General features: G+C 54.9%; 1 protein-coding gene across 4 annotated transcripts in view; it reads right to left on the reverse strand.

The window, feature by feature from the left end:
* Positions 1–1,502: 1,502 nt before the first annotated feature.
* Positions 1,503–19,279, reverse strand: part of PTPRU (protein tyrosine phosphatase receptor type U) — a 67,425-nt gene continuing 49,648 nt past the window's right edge. For all 4 annotated transcript variants that reach the window (XM_039389933.1, XM_039389932.1, XM_039389931.1 and 1 more), the window contains 9 exons: positions 18,413–18,567; positions 16,797–16,932; positions 16,562–16,711; positions 16,264–16,437; positions 13,645–13,785; positions 11,031–11,156; positions 8,144–8,301; positions 6,900–7,035; positions 1,503–4,421 (listed from right to left, as the gene is read on the reverse strand). In XM_039389933.1, coding sequence (XP_039245867.1) covers positions 4,359–4,421; positions 6,900–7,035; positions 8,144–8,301; positions 11,031–11,156; positions 13,645–13,785; positions 16,264–16,437; positions 16,562–16,711; positions 16,797–16,932; positions 18,413–18,567 — 1,239 coding nt within the window. In that variant the 3' untranslated portion in view covers positions 1,503–4,358. The remainder of the gene's footprint in view (positions 4,422–6,899; positions 7,036–8,143; positions 8,302–11,030; positions 11,157–13,644; positions 13,786–16,263; positions 16,438–16,561; positions 16,712–16,796; positions 16,933–18,412; positions 18,568–19,279) is intronic.

Below are 19,279 nucleotides of genomic sequence, written 5' to 3' on the forward strand. Positions count from 1 at the left end.
AGGCCTGGCAGAGCAGCAGCAGGACCCCAGTGCCTCAAGCCCTGCCCCTGCCAAGGCATTCTTGGCTCTGGAAAACAGGGAAAGAAAGAAATGTTCCACTCCATCCCACCCCCACCCCGGGGCTGCCCCACAACAGGTCACTCACCAGGACACGCCGATGAACCGTAAGGGGCAGCACCTCCACGGGACATCACAGGATGAGGGCTTGAACTGCTGGTCTGTCCTGCCTCCAGGGACCTGTTGGCTCTTCTGGGCTGTCCATGCCTCTTGGAGAAGTTGCAGGGATGAGGTAAGGAAGGACAGTGATGCCACTCACCTCCCTGAGCTCCCGGGGCCCCAGAGAGCCACCAAACCCTTGTCCCTGCAAAACAGCTCCTCTTTTTACCTTCACGAGCCATAATTCCTGGTCCCTGGTGGCAGCAGCTGCTGTCTCTCTCTCCATCACAGACCAGCAGTGGAATGATGACTGTCATAAACCAGGGGGAAAGGCTTTTTCCTCATTAGCTGCCTGTGACAGCGAGTGCCCAACGAGCTGTGGCTGAAATACAGCCTGGGAAGAGTGAGGCTGCAGAGGGAACCAGGGGGAGGAGGGTGGGGAGGCAGCACAGGACTCTGGAATGGCTCTGGCTGGGTCACCAAGCTGGTGGCCAGCCTGGCTGTGGGGTCCAGGACCAGGCTGTGGCTGCACAAAACAACCTCGCTGGGTTATTTTTTTTATAGATGCCAATTTTTCCAGTCTGGTTTGGTGGGAAGAGAAAGGAAAGGGACACTGTGGATGGCCAACAGGGCACTGGAGGTCACAGGGGCCAACCCACCTCAAGGCCACCAGGACAGCACCAGGGGCTTGGGGACACAGAGGTCACCCCCTGTCAGGCCTGACCCCACACACCCAGAGCCCTTCCCAAGGGCAGGACTTGATTGGAATTTGCATTATCCCCCTTTTCATTATTTATTGGTAAAGTGTAATTACTGCCTCCTTCAAGAACCTTAATTAAAGATGAAAAACAATCCTGACAAGTCAATTAGATTTTTTTTTTCCTTGGTCTCCATTAAATTAAGACTCAAGTGTTACTGGAAGTGTTTAATATCAGAGCACATTTAACTGAAGGCTGCTTTGCAATAAATAAATCACCAGAGACGATGCAGAAACTTCTCCTGAAGGCTCTTCTCTACCCACAGGATTTCATTTTCCAGCTGCAAAATGCCCTGAGTTTCTCCTTCCTCCACAACACCTTTTCCAGCCATGGAAAACTTCCCTCAGAAGCACCCAGGGTGGGTCCTGCCCAGCCCAAGATCTCCAGGAGGACACCAACAGCAAAGCTCTGCAAGCACAAGGCAACCCCATCTCCTCTGTGCCATGAAGGTTTTGGAGTCCTGGAATTTGGCCCTGCAAATCTACTCCTCAAAATAGCCTTAAAAAGCAAGATATGGCTGATGGAGAGGGGTTTTTTTCCTCCCCAAATCACAGCTCCCAGATCAGAGCCAGCGAAAGAAATCCAGAGGCCATCACAAATTTGGAACATTTATTTATGCAACTGATCTTCTGAAAAGGAAAGAAAGCCAAAAAATAATAATATAATAATAAAACTATTTAAAAAAAACCAACCAGTTAAAACAACAGCTGGATGTGCGTGGTACAATCCACATCAGACCTGTCCCTCCCTCCTTCTCCGTGGTGGAGCTGCCTCCTTTTTGGGATCACTTTTCCTGCATATGGACAGAATGGTTCCAATTTGGTGTTTTTCTTGGGTTTTAATTTTTTCCTTTTTTTTTTTTTTTTGTTTTGTTTTGTTTTGTTCTGGTTTTGTTTGGTTTGGTTTTATTAAAAAAAAAAAACAAACAAACAAAAAAAGCACCACTCCAATCTGTAATACCAATAAACATTATCCATCTTAAGAACAGTATTTATATTTTTATATATAGATTTCTATATATATATATTTCTATGTACAGGATGTCCTTGCCTCGTGTCAGAGGAGCATCTCAGTAGGAGTTGGAGGTGGGCTGGGTTTTATAGCACTTGGATTTCAAAGTCTGCCCTTCACCAGAGATGCCCTAAAAACCCAGGGACACCTAGGCAAGGAGATATCAAAATAAAATAAAAAGGAAAAAAATCTGGATTTTAAAACATATATACAACTCCTCCAGCTTCTGTTGTCTCCAGGACTAAGTGGGGTTGCAGCTTTCCACCTTTTCCTCTTTCTGGCAACACTTCACCTACATCCCTGTGGGATGGTCCCTCCCTCTGGACTGCAGGGAGGAGGTGGGGGAAGATCTGGGATGAAGCAGCAAAACATCCCTCTGGCTCCCAGGACCGAACAGCCCCCAGATCATCCCATTCCCAGGGATTTCAGAGGCTCAGCTCAGCCATTTCCATCCCAAACCCAAACAATTCCTGCACGTTTCTGCACCCACCATGCAGAGCCTTCCCTAGGACAGCAGGACGTGTCCATGGAGAGATGGGGATCGGGAAAAGGACACGGATTTATTCCAAGTCAAGGCTTGTGATGCGAGACCTGGTGTTACCAGGTACTGGTGTCACCACACTGGGGTGTAACTGGGCCATTTTAGGGTAAAAAAAAGGCTATTTGGTCACGAGACTGAATGGGCACATGACAGGGTTAGACAGCAGGGATGGAAAAACGGGAATAATGTTGTATAGCCCTTGGAATAAGTTGTTTTCAGGCTGGGAATTACTCAGTGAGCAGGTGAGAGAGCCAAGGCTCTGGGCAGAACCCCTGGGTGCTGCTGAGACCCCCATCCCCACAGCAGGTGGGAAACCTCCGAGGGGAGAGAGGGCAGGGCTGGATCTCCCTGCTCTCCTTCACCCTTGGAAGGGGGATGGAAACGTCCCCTGGGTTTGCTCCCCCAGCCTTCAACATTCCCTGGGGAGAATTCCCTGGGGAGAGGGATCCCCAGCTCCAGGCAGGGCAAGGCAGGGAAGCTGCCCCTGCCCTGGGGAGATGGGGCTGGAGGATGGGGGAGCACACATGGGGGATGAAGGATAAGAGGAGGATGAGGGAGAGATGAAGGATGAAGGAAGGATGAAGGATGGGGTTGCCCACATCCACCCTCCAGCATCTGGAGGACAGTTGTCTCATCTGTTCTGCTCCATCCCCACAAAAAATGATGGTGAAGTTCTGCCTGGCCCTCAAGACAGACCCAACCTCCCCTCAGTCTGAGTCCCCAGGGCAGACCCCAGACCTTCATCCCTCTGCCTGCACCTTCCTGAGGCTGTTCATTTTATTACCACCAGGCTGTGAGCAGAGATTCCTGTAATTATCACAGCATCAGATGGAAAAAGTGCCATCTCACACCCACCTGCAGCAGGATGGAGCCAAAAAAGTATCAAGTGCCTTGAATCACCAGCCCTGGGTGGCACCAGGGGCTTGGGGACCTCCCCATGCCCAGCCCCAACATACAGCCCAGCTCAGGGGCTTCAGCACAGCTCAACAGCACCCCAAAACTGCTCCACCAGCCCCAGCAAAAGCCAAGAGCATCAGTGGACAACTGCCTGGGGGCAGCATCCAGGGGGAACGTGGGACGGACCCGAATTTTGAGGGTTTTGCTTCAAATGCAGCGATTCACAAGGGAAGGGTTAAAAACAGCCCTGTGGGCCGGAGCCTTTGGGTCATCAGGAGGAATTAAGTGCAACAGATGGGGAGGATGGTGGGGAGGTGCAGGGGAAGCAGCGCTTCCAAAGCTTGGCAAAGGTGCCAGGAAGGCCCGGGGCTGAAGCAGGACACGGTCGGTGCCACCTGTGCTCTCTCATCCCTCCTCCCTGCTCTGCCCAGGGCTGGGCACACAAAGGGTGGCAACTCACACAACTAAAACAAGCCAAGACCAAACTCGTGGTGCGAAGGGGCACAAACTCAGGAGCTCCTGAGAGGGTCTTTGTCCCAGGCAGCCGTTGGGCTCCTCGGGAGCGGCTTCAGTTCCACACAGAACTGAAAGCCAACGTCCCTCCTCCCGGTATCCATCCTTCCCTGCTGGGAAACGGCCTCGGCTCCTTCTGTCCTCCTCTTCCTCCCCTCCCCGGGCTCCTCTCCAGCTGCTTTAGGGGCCCCCGGGCAGCGCACCCCAACTCCAAGGAATGGGATGAGTCGTGACATCCAACCTGTGGCCACTCAGCAGGGAGGGAAGATGGAGAGCGGAGGAGGAAGATGGAGAGCGGCCAACACACCCAACACGTCCAGCACATCCCCACGTCCTCTCGTTTCCTCGATCCCATGGGTTTTCCCGTTGGGTCCTTTGCTGTTTCCGGGCCCGCCTTCAGCAGGAACGCAACGTCCAGGTGGGAGATGCACAGTTGGCACGACCCCTGTGCCAGCCCTTGCCGCCCCTCTCCCGGCCAGGTGCTATCTGGTCTCCAGGGACTCCAGATATTCCAGTGCTATGTCGTAGCAGAAATGGTACTGCTCCTGTTCAGAGAGGGAAGAGAGGATGTTGTGATCCCAAGTGAATTATTTCCCAAATCCATCCCTGTTTGAGGCAAAATAAATGTCCACAGCCCTAAGGAAACGCCTGTGAGGGCTCTATGGGATGTCAGCCCTGGCTGGGGGCTGTGTCCCTCTCCAGGCTCCATGACAGTCCTGCTGATGCCACAACCAGGAGAAACTCCACTCCTGGCAAACAACACCCATTGTTGGTGTTGTCCCCATTGTCCTCCAGATCCAAAGGCAGCACATGCAACAAATTTCCCTTTTCTGGGGACAGATGGCACCTTCACCTCCCCCAAGGGATGGACAAGGACTGTGACATCCCCCTGCTATGAAAATACAGTTTATTCACCACCCCAGGGTACAAGCAGGAGCAGCACTGGGGGCTCAGTGACCACATTCCCCCTGTCTGACCCCCTCACCACCACAGTGACTGACATGTGTCAGTCAGTGGTGGTAGAGCCAAGGGAATGATGGATTTTGGGGCCAGAGGTGTCCAAAACAAAACCTCAGGCAGGAAATCGAGGAGAGTTTTTGTTTCTGAGTTCAGTAGAGGCTGAAAATGGGGAGAGTGCCAAGGTGACCACCCATGGTCTGGGTGGATGGAGATGCCCTGCCCTGGCTGCCAGGACATTCTTCATCACAAATTCTCTTCCTGCTGATGAAGAAGAGTTATTTTCCATCCCTTGCAGGGATTTGGTTTGGGTGTTTGCTGTGGGGGGAGAGGCACAAAGGGAACTCCCGGGAGTTTCACTTCCAAAAAAATCCAAATTTTCCAAGGGAAGTGCCAAACTAATGAGCATTTTGGTGCTCAGGTCAAAGCCTGAGCTGCCTGTGACAGAGCCAAGGACTGTAAGTGGGGAAGCTCCTCTCCAAACTCTCAACAGGACCGAGCTCGCTCTTCCTTCTTTTCCCAAGACACCAACAGATGATGTCAACATCCTCCCACCTTCTGCTTCCCCTCAGGGAAAGCCCAGCATGGGTTTTATAGCAGAAGTCACTGAAATTGGGCTTGCAAAGGCAGTGTCATCCATCCACATCCTTTCCATGACCTGTTCCCATGCACAGAAAGCTCAGGGGAACGCTGTGACCTTGGCAGTGCCCAACCCCAGGAGCTGTTGCTCCAACAAACAAAACCAGCCTGAATGGGGGGGGGGGGAAAACACCCCAAATAAATCAGGATTTTGGTGCTGCTACAAGTGCTGGGACATCAGGTGGGCGCAGGGAAGGAAAGGGGAGAGCTCAGCTCCCCAAATCCCAGCTGCAGGACAGGGATTGCAGCTCGAGCACCGGCAGGAAAATCCCGTTATCCCGCACGGGTGGGCGGCTGCTCAGGGATCCCAGGTGGGAGCGGGCAGGGAGGGAGAGGAGGACTTCAAAGAGAGGAGGCTGCCACAGCTCAGATTAAAAGCACATAATGCTTTTGGGATTAAGAAAAGGGATTGTTTCATCACTTATCATCACATAAAAATAAACCCCAGGGGCAAACGGAGGGGAAGACGCGCGGGCAGCGGGAAGCTCCTCGTGCTGGCTGCTCTCTGCAGGGCTGTGCCTCCTTACACCAGGCACGGATCCGGCCTCCTGGAGACTCAGGGAGATTGAGATTCCCAGAATAGCTGGTTCAGGTTCATTTGAGGCGGGAGGACGCTCGTGTCCTGATGGGAAATGTTGCCTTTTTTTTTTAATACCTTTGCAATTTAGCCCGATGGGCCTGGTGGCTTCATGCTTGTCACATCATCTTTCCATTATCTGCATCCCTCCCCCTGCTCCCCTCTCCCCTCCCTCACCTTCTCCTCCGCTTTTAATTCCTAATGCAAATCACATCCCCTCCTCAAAAAACCATTTCATTTTGCAACTTAGGGATTTTATAATCCGAACAGGGTAAACATTTCCAGCTGACTTGCTTTTAAAACATCAGGAGGCACCTGGATTCCTCCACCACGGGCACGGACACGCGGCTGCTCCATCCCCTCTTCCATTATTGAGGGCCTGAATTAGGGCAGGGACTTTTCACCCTGACCTGCTGCCACCTCCAGCCTCCTCCTCAGGGCACGTGGCTCCCCTGCTGCTCCCAGCAGCTCCTCCACCCAATAATTTCATTCCAAATCCTCATTCCTTTTATATTTCTAACAGGAATTTATCTGACTCCCCCTCAGAGCTGCTCCCAACGCCACAAACCTTCTGAAGAACCACAGTGACATCCCCATGAGTTGATGTGAACCCTGCTGATTCCTGGGAAGGATTTCCAACAACCCCAGTGCTGACACCACGTTGGCACGGCAGGATGAAGACAAGGCTGCTTTGAGAAGCTGCCTCACCTCCCTGCCCATCCCATGCCCGTGATGCTCATCAGGATTTGGGGAGGCAAAGGAGGTGTTTTGGGAATTAGGGAGCCCCAGCACCTCTCCCCTCTGCTGGCACCAGCAGCCAGGGTGGATGTTGGTGGGCTCTGGTGCTTACCAAGGTCTCCACCATATTTGGCTTGTAGTTGCGGAGGGTCTTTGCAGCATAGAACACATCTGCCATGTTGTGACACTTGATCATCTCCAGGATCATGGTGGAGGCACAGAAGGTGCCACTCCGGCCACCTCCGTTCCTGGTGGGAGAAACACATGTGTCAGTGGTGAGAAAATGGCATTAGAGCACCTTCCTGCTCCCTCCAAGCGCCCCCTTCCCTGTGTGACTCTGCATCCCAGGAGATGTGCCCAAACCGGGGGACCTGAACCTGCCCCCCGGGGTGGGAGGAGTTGTGATCCTGCCCTCCCAGTCTTTGTAAGAGCATGAAAACACCTTTTTGGACCATCAAGGCTGGATCCTGGACCATCTGGGCTCAGCGTCCAGCCCTGCCATGGATCAGCTCCTCGTGTGAATTTGGGGAAGCTGCTGTGTCCCTCCTCCCATCCACAGGGAGCTGGTGACGTGGGGGTGGTGCTGCCTGGAGGAACCATCCCATGTTTCCCCCAGAGCACTGGGTACCTCCCCAAAAGCTGTTCTCCCACCGTGTCTCACCCCTGGCAGTGAAGGGAACAGGGGAGAGGAAGAGAGAACACGACGCCGGTGTTGTACAGAGCATGTTCTCAAATTATCCCCGGGCTAATGAAGACGGACAAGGCTGTAATTAATTTTTGATTAAAGGCTCTCCTGCTGTCTCTGCCCATCTGCAAACGTGCCAGGTCCCATCCGAGGGGAGCACACGGTGTTTGTGAGCCAAACCCGCCGGGAGGAGGGGGATGGAGAACATCTCCAGGCTTGGAGCAACCTGGCCTAGTGGAACGTGTTCCTGCCCACTGGAACATGATGATTTTTAAGATCCCTTCCCACCCAAACCATTCCACGGTTCTATGTCCCCCTCAATGAAAAGCAAAGGATGGGAGTTGCCACAGTTCCTGCCCCATCCCTTTGGAGCCTGCCACACACAGGGGACAGGGTTGGGACCTCTGCCAGGCCCTGCTGCAGGACAGGGGACAGGCATGAAGGGCAGGGATGGTGCCAGGGTGTCATTCCCACTGAGCATCCATCTCATGGAGAACGTTTGACTTGGTGACCACAAGGTGCCTCCAAACTCACGTTGTGGCACCATCTGGGGCCAAAGTCACCCCAGGGAGGGCTTTTTTTAGGGGGTTTCCAGGCAGAACTGTGGGCATGGAAACTGGAGGCATCTCCCCACCACCAGCAGAACCTGCTCCTCCCCAGGGGACACTCACAGGCAGTGCACCACGGTCCTGCCATCCCCACTTTCCTTCTGCCACCTCTCCACTTGGGCCAGGAGGTGCAGGAAGGACTTCTTGGAGTCGGGAGTGTCTCGATACGCCGACCACCGCAGGTACTGGAAGTGCCGGACCATCAGGTGCCCCTCCTGCAACTAGAAAAGCAAAACTCATCCCCTGGAACCCCTGGGCTGCCCTCATTTACTGGAAGGTTTGAGGGAGGGCAAGAGGGGTTTGCCAGGCATGGACAGTGGAGAAAGAGAGGAAAACCTTTTCCTGGTGCTTTAAGTTGGGTGGTTCCTCGAGCTTGCTCTGGTTCCACCACCCCATTGCACCTGGGGAAAGCTCCACAGACGTGGTTTATCCCACCTCAGGCTGTCTCTGTGTCTCCTCAAACTTGTTACCAGACCCCCTGAGCCTCCCCAGGGCTTCTCCATCACATCCTCCTCCTGCACGACGAAGATCCACGGGGACGTGTTTCTGTCCCGCTCGCTGTAAACCAGGAGGCTGCCGAGGAGCTGCCACCCACAGAGGCAGGAGCTTAATGCCTGGTAATCTGGTTAGTTTGGAAAGCTAATCTGGTTAGCTGGATCCAGGAGGAGGATTAAAAACATCCCCGGAGCTGAACGAGGCCAAGCTTTAGCCCAGCAGATGTGGGGCTCCTGCTCAGGAATACTCGGAGCATCCGGAGTGTTGGCTGGGGTGGGACCATGGTCACACATTCCAGATGCAACTCAGGGCTTGGCAGCACAAATGGGGAGCACACACTGGAGGAGAAAGGGGGGTCAGGCACAGAGGGGGGGTGCTCAGCTCTGGAGGGCTCTGTCCACCCCATTTCAGATGCCTGATGAGCACCAGACCCTCTCCAAGCAGCAGGACCACGGTATTCCCGTGGCTCTGCAGGGAGCCCCAGTCTGGGGGTTGGGAACTGGGGGCATGCAGTGCCCATTCCAACCTGCACCCCCTTAAGAGGGGCTTTTCTGAACCTTTTTGGGGGCTTTTCCTAGTCTTTCCAGGAGACTCAGTTTGGGTTGGTGATGTGGTGTGATGGGCTGATCACCTTGGACTCCAGTTTTTGCTTCCGGCTGGAAGCCAGGAAGGCAGAGGGGGAAGATGAGACAAGTGGAGTTAAAACAGGAGAAAATCCCTTTGCCAGCTCGGGAAGGACAGTTTTGGGATGTGTTTTGAAGCTGAGGTGAAAGCTCTGGAGGACTTGTGACATCCCCAATGCTTCATCCCAGCAGGCAAAGGCTTGGCACGAAGTGGCTGCAAGCAATCTGCTCCCTGGGGGAATCTCCCCTTAGATCCAGAGATTTCCATCATGCTGAATTTGAATTCAGTACAGAGTATATCCTACCACCTGAGAGCAGAGCATGTTTGGTGTAGGATTTTGTGCTGACACCCAGGAAATGCCAGATGCTCCCACAGGGAGCGTGAACCAAAACCCTCTTTGTGTTGAGTCCAGATAATCAGGATTTATCTCCTCTGGCCCCAGTCACCCCTCGGAAGCACCTTCCCAGCCGGGTCATCAGCCAGGCCACACGCTCCTTTCCAAGCTCCCTAATTCCCATCTGCCTGGTGACCTTCACTGGGGCATTGGCCTCAGCCTCTTGGCAACCCTCAGGAGTTTAAGGCCTTCAGGGATGTCACCTCTCCCTGGATGGCTTTTGTAGGTAAAGCAGCTTTTGTTTTTCCACGTGCAGCTCTGCACCCACACGGGCTCTTCATCACAGTCTGTGTCCCTTCCCTGTTTCCCTGCATTTCTCTTCATTTCAAAGCAAGATGAACCAGCCACATGTCCAAGCAACAAGGTAAAAAACTTGGTGGATCTTCTCACCCTGCAGGAAAAGGGCTCTGCTGGTGCCATGCCCATGTGGGGAGTCTCCATCCTGTGACACACGTGTGGCAGGACCTCCAGGCACGAGGAGAAAGGTCTTCCCACAGTTTTCTAACATCTTGCAAGGAGCTGGGAACTCCAGAAAGGTTTGGATGGAACAATGGCAATTCTACAGGGTCTTCTCTGCCAGGAGGAGAGCTGGGGCTGCATCCTTTGGGGGGGCTGGACTAGGCTGAAGACATCAGCATTCAGGGGGGACCTTCTGGCTCTTTCCAACTCAGGAGGGTGGAGCCAGGGGAGGGTCAGGCTCTGCTCCCAGGGAACAAGGGAAAGGACAAGAGGAAAAGGGCCTCAAATTGCACCATAGGTGGTTTAGGTTTGATATTAGGAAACATTTCTCCACCAAGGGTTGTCCAGCCCTGGCACAGGCTGCCCAGGGCAGTGGTGGGGTCCCCATCCCTGGGAGTGTTCAAAAGTACACAGATGTGGCATTTGAGGACACGGGTTAGTGGTGGCCTTGGCAGTGCTGGGTGAACAGTTGCACTCGATATCTCAGGGGTCTTTTCCCACCTCAAAGATTCCATGATTCCATGATCTACAGCACCATTCAGTTACCTACACAGGCAATGACCAGCTCCAGGACTGTGTGGCCTCACTGGGTGCATCATCATTCTGCTTTCCAAAGAAGGTCTTCCAAGAAGGCCCAGAGAGGTTGTGGACTCCCCATCCATGGAGGTGTTCAAAGCCAGGTTGGACATGTCTTGGAGCAACCTGGTCTAGTGGAAGGTGTCCCTGCCCATGGCAGGAAGGTGGAACAAGATGATTTTTAAGGTCCCTTCCAACCCAGACCATTCTGGGATTCGAGGACTCACACATGGCAGCTCTTGGGCATGTCCCAGCCCTTCCCCAAAAAAGCAACCAAACCCCCGCACGTGAGCTCCTCCAGCCCTGGGACATGCCTGGGGGCATCCGGGCACACACACAGACACAGACACACATGAAGACCCCCTCTCTTTGCTGGCATGGAGCCAGAGCAGAGACCCTCACCCGTGTGATGTTCTGGACTCGGAAGAGCCGGGACACGATGTCCTCATCCGCCGTCCCGGACACGTACTCCACCTCCATGGGGCCGTACTGCTGGAGCCCTGGCTCGGGCCAGTACTGCAGGCAGGGCTGTGGGGAGAGGAACAACAGCTCAGCAGGACTGGGAATGCGTGCTGGGACACGGGGAAGGGCGTCACACGTGACAGGCAACCGGGTGGTTGGTGCTGGACACCAAGGGGAGCTCCTGGCACAGGGGTGGCACCAGGATGGGATGCTGGACCACGATACTGTTACTCACACAGCGACCACAGCACATGGATAGGGATGGATGGAGGGATGGATGGAAGATCTCTCTCTCTCAACTTGTTCAGGGATCAAAGCTGAAAGGTCAGACCCACCCCCAGCATCCACACAGCCCCCTCCCACTGCACGGACACAACAGCTGGTCCACGAGGATGCAGGATGGGCTGTGCCCCAGTTCCAGCAAGCACAGACTGGATCTGCACAACGATGGAGCAGGGCTTGGCTGACCAACAGGACCCCAGGGAATGGCTGGAGATGAGTCAGGGCAGGCTCAGGGTGGATCTCAGGCAAAGGTTCTTCCCCCAGAGGCTGGTTGGGCACTGCCCAGGCTCCCCAGGGCAGTGGGCACAGCCCCAAGGCTGCCAGAGCTGCAGGAGGGTTTGGCTGATCCTCTGGGGCACAGGGGGTGACTCTTGGGGCTGGGCCTGTGCAGGGCTCAGGGTTGGACTCCATCATCCTTGGGGGTCCCTTCCAGCTCAGCTGATTTTGTGATTCTGTGCTCCCACTCTGCTCTCAAGCTTTGTTGGCATTAGAAGCCACTCTGGCATCAGCAGCCCCAGCAACACAGGATGACAGTTCCCCTCATCCCATGGCCAGGACATCCCACCAAGTGAAAGCAATCCCAGCCTGCATCCCCGGGGAGCAACTCCACGTGTCCGTCACGGCCCTGACGGATGGCTCGGTCCAAGGGGCACGGATGAGAGTATTTTCACACTGTGACAGCTGGAAACCAGCATGGACACAAAATAGATGATGTTTGTCACCACACTTTAACAGGGCATTTACCAGCCCAGGCCATCCACAGCCTGGGCCCAACCACACAGCAAACCTGTCTGAGAAATAATTGGTTATTAATGGGGGCCATAAATCTCCCACATCTCGAAGCCTTCCAGACTCAGAACTATAATTTGGATATTAAAACTTCCTTAAGCAAGAGACGTAGTTCAAGTGAGGGCTGTACCCTCTAAGTCACCTTTTGGAGCTGCCTGCTGGAAAGGGTGATTTATTACCTGTTGGTCCTAAACTGGTAAACATTTAGGATTCAGCTAAATATTGTAACAGGCATCCCTGAGGAAGGGACATCCAGAGAGAGAGGCAGGGCTGGGTAAAGAAGAAAAATGGCAGAGGGTGGTGCCAGGGGACAGTGGTGGCTGCAGGGGACAGGGATCTGGGGGAGGGTGGCAGAGGAGCCTCACAGGAGCTGAAGCTCACGAGAAGGCTTTCATTGCTGGACCACGTAATGAAAGAATAGGCTGAGAGAAATAAAATCAGGTTTGCTGCCTCCTTTTTAAGCAGCATGGGCAGCAGGTCGAGGGAAGTGATTCTGCCCCTCAGATGAGACCCTCCTGCAGAGCTGCTCCAGCACAGGAAGGGCATGGAGCTGCTGGAGAGAGTCCAGTGGAGGCACCAAGATGGTCAGAGGGATGAAGGAGCTCTGCTGGGAGAGTTGGGATTGTTCAGCCTGGAGAAGAGAAGCTTTGGGTGACCTCATTGTGGCCTTACAGGGCCTGAGGGGGAGACAAGTGCATGGCACAGGATTGCATCCAGATGGTTCTGGAATATCTCCAGTGAGGGAGACTCCACATCCCCTCTGGTCTCTGTTCCACTGCTCAGTCACTGCCCAGGAAAGAAATTCTTCTTGTGCCATTTCATTTTACTTATGTTTTTCACACAGAGAGGTATATTCTCAACAGCAAATAACTTCTTTACAGTCTGTGGTAATGAGACAGGGAGAAACCATGAAAATCTCTCAAACCACATGGAATTTGCTGCTTATCTCGCTGCGAAGGGCTTAAAAGAGCTGTCGACCTTAAAGGAGTTTTATTTTACAAAAAGACAAGCACTGCAAACCTGCTGCTGACTCGCCGTCAGCAGTGAGCTACTGAGCAGACACTCTCCAAAAAATAAACACACTTAAAGCCCCCCTTCGAGGTGAAGGTGCTGTTCGAATGATGAGTGAGAAGGAAACTGCTTTGTGAAAGGAACTTGTGCTGTGGAGAGAGCGTTGGCTAGAAATGCAACACCTTCCAGTCAGTTTGTAAGAACAACAGGCTGACAGCACAAAACACGGACAGTCACCAGCCAGGAAAACCCTTTGCTGAAGCAGTGGATGGAAAGGTAAGTATGTGATGGACTCAAAGACCAGGGCAAAGATGATGCCCTTCTTCCATCTGCAGCACACGTTGGTGCCAGGAATCCTTCCCAGCACTGACAGTCGTTCAAACCAAGCCTCAAGATAAACCGGGCTTCGAAGCAGGCCCTGGGATGGCTGGATCCAAGTGCCAGCAGGGTGCCCGGGGGCAGCAGGACTCACCCAGGCAGAGTTGGACTGGTTGAGCTGGTTGAGCATGACGATGGAGGTGCAGCCGTAGTCGTACACCAGGCGCCAGAAGTCGGTGGTGGTGTTCTGCAGGGGGTGCAGGGTGACGATGAAGGCAGCGCTCCTGGTGTAGCTCTGGGGAGAAGGAAACACAGGCACCATCAAGGGCGTGGTGGTGGCACTGGAGCCACTGCTGTCACCCCCCCCCCCCAAAAAAAAAATCAGTGCAACCAGAAGATGAGTGGCACCAAAGCCACCTTCTCCTGGTCTCCCTGGGACCACCTTTGTCACTCCTGGTGATGGGGAGGTCCAAGTGATCCCTGCCCTCGGGCAGGGTGAAAGCACCCACCCTCTGCTCTCCCAGGAAAGGGTATTTTGCGTAAATAACTAAGGAAAAGGTGTCACCTTTGAGCAAAGAACAAGCAGAAGCTGTGGCTGCCAGATGGCCCCAGCCCCCAGTTCTGCACCCTGGCCCCAAATGAAAGCATCACCACCAGCATCACCCCCACCCACAGTGTCCCACCACTGAAAGGGCACTGGGAGCAGCAGGAGCAACCACTGCCCTGGGGTTCAATGGATTTTTGGGGGAAGAAAGAAAATCCCCAAGCAAAAGATCCCTAAAAACTGCAAGTAAGTGGGGGAGCAGGGGTGATGGAAATTACTGGTGATGCCAGACCTCGAGTGCTGTGTCCAGTTCTGGGCCTCTCATGACAAGAAGGACATGGAGGGGCTGGAGCGTGTCCAGCAAGCAGAGTGGAGCAGGGGAAGGGGCTGGAGCAGCAGGAGCAGCTGAGGGAGCTGGGGGGGCTCAGCCTGGAGAAAAGGAGGCTCAGGGGGGACCTTCTGGCTCTGCAACCCCCTGACAGGAGGGGGGAGCCGGGGGGGTCGGGCTCTGCTCCCAGGGAACAAGGGACAGGAGGAGAGGGAACGGCCTCAGGCTGTGCCAGGGGAGGGTCAGGTTGGACATCAGGAGGAATTTCTCACTGAAAGGGTTGTTAAACATTGGCAGGGGCTGCCCAGGGAGGTGGTGGAGTCCCCACCCCTGGAGGTGCCCCAGGAAGGCCTGGACGTGGCACTCAGTGCTCTGGGCTGGGGGACAAGGTGGGAATCAGGCACAGGATGATCTGGAGGTCTTTTCCGACCTGTGATTCTTTCTCCTTTGTACTTCAGATGAGAATCCTTCCCTTGGTCATCCTGCCACCAGCTCACCAAGCTCAACACTGCTTCGAGCAGACTCAACAGTTGGGCTCCAGTCCCCCAAACACAGACCCAGCACAGCTCTTTGCTGACTGGGGGTCCTCTGGCTGCTGCAGAACCTCCTCATTCCACTCCCAGAAATGCCTTTACTGAGCTGTCCCAGCCCTGCCCACGGGCAGCAGTGAGACCCTGGTGCCTGGTGAGAGCTTTCTGCCCTCGAGGAGGGGGGTGAGAGCAGCAGATTTCACCAGGGGCTGCCCAGGGCTTGCCTTGGCACCCACATCTTTGGCACAGGTGTGAGTGACAGCAACTGGTGCAGAGCAGGGCACGGCTCCACTGGCACCACACGATGTGGCACCAGTGACAGGCAGCCAGACCATCTGACAGATGGACAGACTGCCTTGAGCAAACCACTTTGGCACTTAAAGAAAATTAGACTTTTCTTTTTTTCTTTTTTACCCAAAGAGGGAAATGGGTTTTATCCCTTCAGCGAGAATTTCATCCTCGGGGCTTTTTCTGTCTATAAAAAAATATTTTATTCGCTGACCCTTTAGCAGAGATTAAGGGAGGCTCAGTGATGCATAAAAATAAAATGGATATGCAAACAGCAAGCAAGCTGAAAACAAAGCTCCATCCCCCTGCAGCCCAACAGGAGCCACTCCCCACCACCAGCAGCCCAGTCCGCTTTCCAAACTGCTTTTGCTGTGGGAGCAGGGATCAGGGATCAGGGAGATGGGATCTGCACAGAGATCCAGCGGGATAAATCACTCGTGGGATGGAAAATGCAAGGCTTGGCCTGGTGCCAGTGCTCAGCTGTGACCAGGAGGGTCTGGGGAAGGTGTCCAGGGTGTGAGGAGCTCAGTGCTGCCCGTGCAAAGCACCCCAGCTCCTTTCAGGGAGAGCAAGGTGGGTTTGGTGACAAATGGCCCGTCACTCAGAGCCTGCAGCATCCTCTCTGCTCTGCTTCGTGACCATCAGCAACCAGGAAATAGCTTTGCCACCACGGGGGTCCCTTCTGACTGGCCCAAGGGGATGAATGGTGGCTTTGGGAGCAGTTCAGAGCCCCTGAACTGCAGCAGGAGGATGGACAGGAGGATGCACAGCAGGGTGCTGGCAGCACACGGGGGGCTCAATGCCACCAACCCCTCCATGAGCTTCCTCTCCCTCCTCTGCTCCACTTTCCCTGCAAAATACTGAAGCCCCTCAGTGCGTGGCTCGTGGGAGGAGGTGATAAGTCCTTTCAGGATGCTGTCACACAGAAGAAGGGGTGCAGGTTCCAGCAGTCCCAGCCCTTCCTCCCCCCACAGCTGCCACGAGCCCTCGGTGCAACACGAGGCTGGAAATCCAAACCAAGCCGTGAAAAGCTGCCTGAGACACAACCCACACCATCCCCTGGGAAGGAAGGGGGCCACTCACGTCGGTTAAGGCCGCGTTGATGTAGTTGTTGCTGTCTCCATCCACGGAGATGAGGAAGGGGAGGCATCGGTCCGGCGGCAGCACGTCCATGCTGCGGTTGCGCTCGCGGTTGCGGGGCAGGAGGGCGATGCTGCACTCCTCCACGTCCAGGTGGGGGGTCACCGAGTTCAGGGTCTGTGGGGACACACGTCCCCCCTCTCAGCACAGGGCCCAAAACCCCTTCCTGCCGGCCCCAGCGGTGGTGGGCACCGGGAGGGCGAGGGGAAGAGGGGGTGGCGGAGGTTTTGGGGCCGCTCACCTGGAACTCCTCCCGCAGCTGCGAGGAGTTGCTCTGCGGCTCAATCCTCACCATCTCCTTGTAGGTGGGCTTGAACTCGCTGGCGGGGATGCTGGTCTCCCCACACAGACAGGCCTCCAGGATGGCATCGTGGATGAAGATGTACTGCTCCTTTTGTGGGGAGAGGGGACAGGGCTGAGCCTCCCCCTCCGCCGTGGTGACCATCTGTCCCCGGTTGTGCCCAGTGCCAGCTCACCTCTGTCTGGATCATGTTGATCCTCCGTGAGCAGAGGGTCTTCACGCAGTTGTAGATGTCCACCACGCCCTCACACTCAGCCATGTCCAGCATAACGTCCAGGACGATGTAGCAGCCGGTTCTCCCCGTGCCAGCACTGGGGAGGGAGTGGGAAACACAGCAAACACATTCCCAGTCTCTGCTGGCACCCACACGCTGCCCAAAGTGCTGCTGGGCACCGAGCAAGGTCGGTGTATGGACCCTGCCCATGAATGTGGGGGCAAATGGGGTCCAGGCAGGGCTGCCAGGACCTCACACACCTCCATAACCACAGCCTGGCTTTGCCTTACAACCCCCCCAAACACCACTGCAGCAGCCCCAGGGGTGTGTGATGGTCACGCTGTGGGGGGCACCCGTGTTTAAGGTTCATTTTTACTGTAAGACAACAAAACACATGCTTTTTGCAACAAAACTGAGAGCTAAACCACCTGAGTGCTAACAGTCCTCCAGGATCCCATCCCAAAAGGGCCAAGGAGGGCTCAGCACCGAGCCCTGGGAGAGCAGGGAGGTTCCCCTGGCATGAGCAGGTCTGAATTCCCCCAAGGGAGAGCCAGCAGGATGCCCAGAGCCAGCCCAGCAGTGCTGATATCCCAAACCCTGGACTCACAGTCCTACTGTTGCTGTGACCCCCCCCATGACGTGTCAGCAACAGAACCACCCCCCTGCTCCTTTCCTACAGTCTTTTCCAGTGAAATACTAATTTCTGGGGCTGGTGAATCACTCGTGGTGATTAGCAGTGATTACAGGCTGCGGGCACTAATCACCCTGGCTGTTCAATGAAGGCTGATGAGGCAGTTGACAGGGAGAAATCAAATCAAATAAAAAAATCCCTCCCACTCATCAGCTGCTCGTTTGCCCAGGAGGGAGAGCCATTAACCCATCCCATGGGAATGCCAGAAAGCCACCACTGCTGCTCAGACGTGCCACTGGTGTCCTCCCAGCTCCAGCGTCCCAGTGGCTGAGCCTGTCCCTGTGGGTAACCCTGGGAAAGGGGCTGTCCTCTGTCCCCCTTCCCTCTCCCTTCAGCCAGACCCAATATCTGACCATCAGCAGGGATCAAGCTGCCCGTTCCCCTGTGTCACCCCCCCATAAGGACAGAGGTGTGTCACCAGTGGCAGGTGCTGTGGTAGCCCCAAAACAGGGCTGTTCCCCCTGGACCAGCCCCAGCCTCCCATCCTTGCTGCCACCAGCCCAGGGGTGACATTTTGCAGGGGTGACATCATAGAAGGACATCAAGGCCAGGCTGGACAGGGCTTGGAGTAACCTGGGCTAGTGAAAGGTGTCCCTGCCCATGGCAGGGGTTGGACCAGATGATCTTTAAGGTCCCTTCGCCCAAACCATCAGCCCTAGTACCCTCCCTGCCTCAGCCTCTCCTCACTAGAAACCCAATTTACACCTTTCATATCTCCCTGTTGAATATTTCAGCATCACTCTGAGACTTCAGCGTTGTTCAGAGCCCGGTGCCGAGCACCCAGGACACAGCGTGCTCCCTGCCCCCCACCCATGCCCCCCAAAGCCCATCCTGGAGGTGGATGGTTCCCCCCAGAGCTGGTTCTGCCCCATGGCCACGTCTGTACCTGCAGTGGATGACAATGGGGCCGGCATCAGGCGGGGTGGACGCCTTCACCCTGCGGATGAAGGCCAGCAGCCCCGTGGCATGGTAGGGGACACCGTGCTCGGGCCACGACATGAAGTGGAACTGCTTCACCTCGTGCCGGGCTGAGTAACCCCTCTGTAAGGGAAGGGTGAGAGGGCAAAGTCACTCCAGTTTTCTCAGGAATCCATGATTTTGCCAGCTCAGCATCCGCTCAGGTGGACCATACAACAGCTCCCTTCTCCTTGACTGCAAGAGGGTTAAAAAGCAATCAAGGAGAAAGAGGAGGAGGCAGCAGCAGCCTCAGGTCTCATTCCACGAACATCTTTGCTCCCTGCCCTATAACCAGGCAGCAATTTGATATTCCTGTAGATTGAGGGGTAAATTGCACCGGCTCCATCTCCAGTTACCAGGCTGGAGAGTGATGGCTACATCACCTTCAGCCCAGGGGAGAGGAAAGCATCCTTCTCCCCCACAGCACTCACACAGTGCTGACAGGAAATTAAACACTCACTCACTGCCCAGACCAACCAGACACTCACTGCCCAGAACAACTAAACACTCACTCACTGCCTGAATCAAGCAAACTCACTCACTGCTCAGAACAACCAAACACTCACTCACAGCCCAAACCAACTAAACACTCCCTCACTGCCCAGAACAACCAAACACTCACTCGGTGCCCAAACCAAACCAACCAAACAAACCCTCACTCCCTGCCCAAACCAACCAACCACTCACTCCCTGCCCAACCCTACGCGGGGCTGAGCCGCTCGCCCAGCACAGGGTGCAGAGCCAGGGGAAAGGCAAAGGAAGGAGCTACACCCGGTGTCCCTGGGGTTCGGAAGCT

This window comes from Pipra filicauda, unplaced genomic scaffold, assembly GCF_003945595.2.
Source record: "Pipra filicauda isolate LSUMZ 115617 unplaced genomic scaffold, ASM394559v2 scaffold78_size3787270_pilon, whole genome shotgun sequence".
Lineage (NCBI taxonomy): Eukaryota > Metazoa > Chordata > Aves > Passeriformes > Pipridae > Pipra > Pipra filicauda.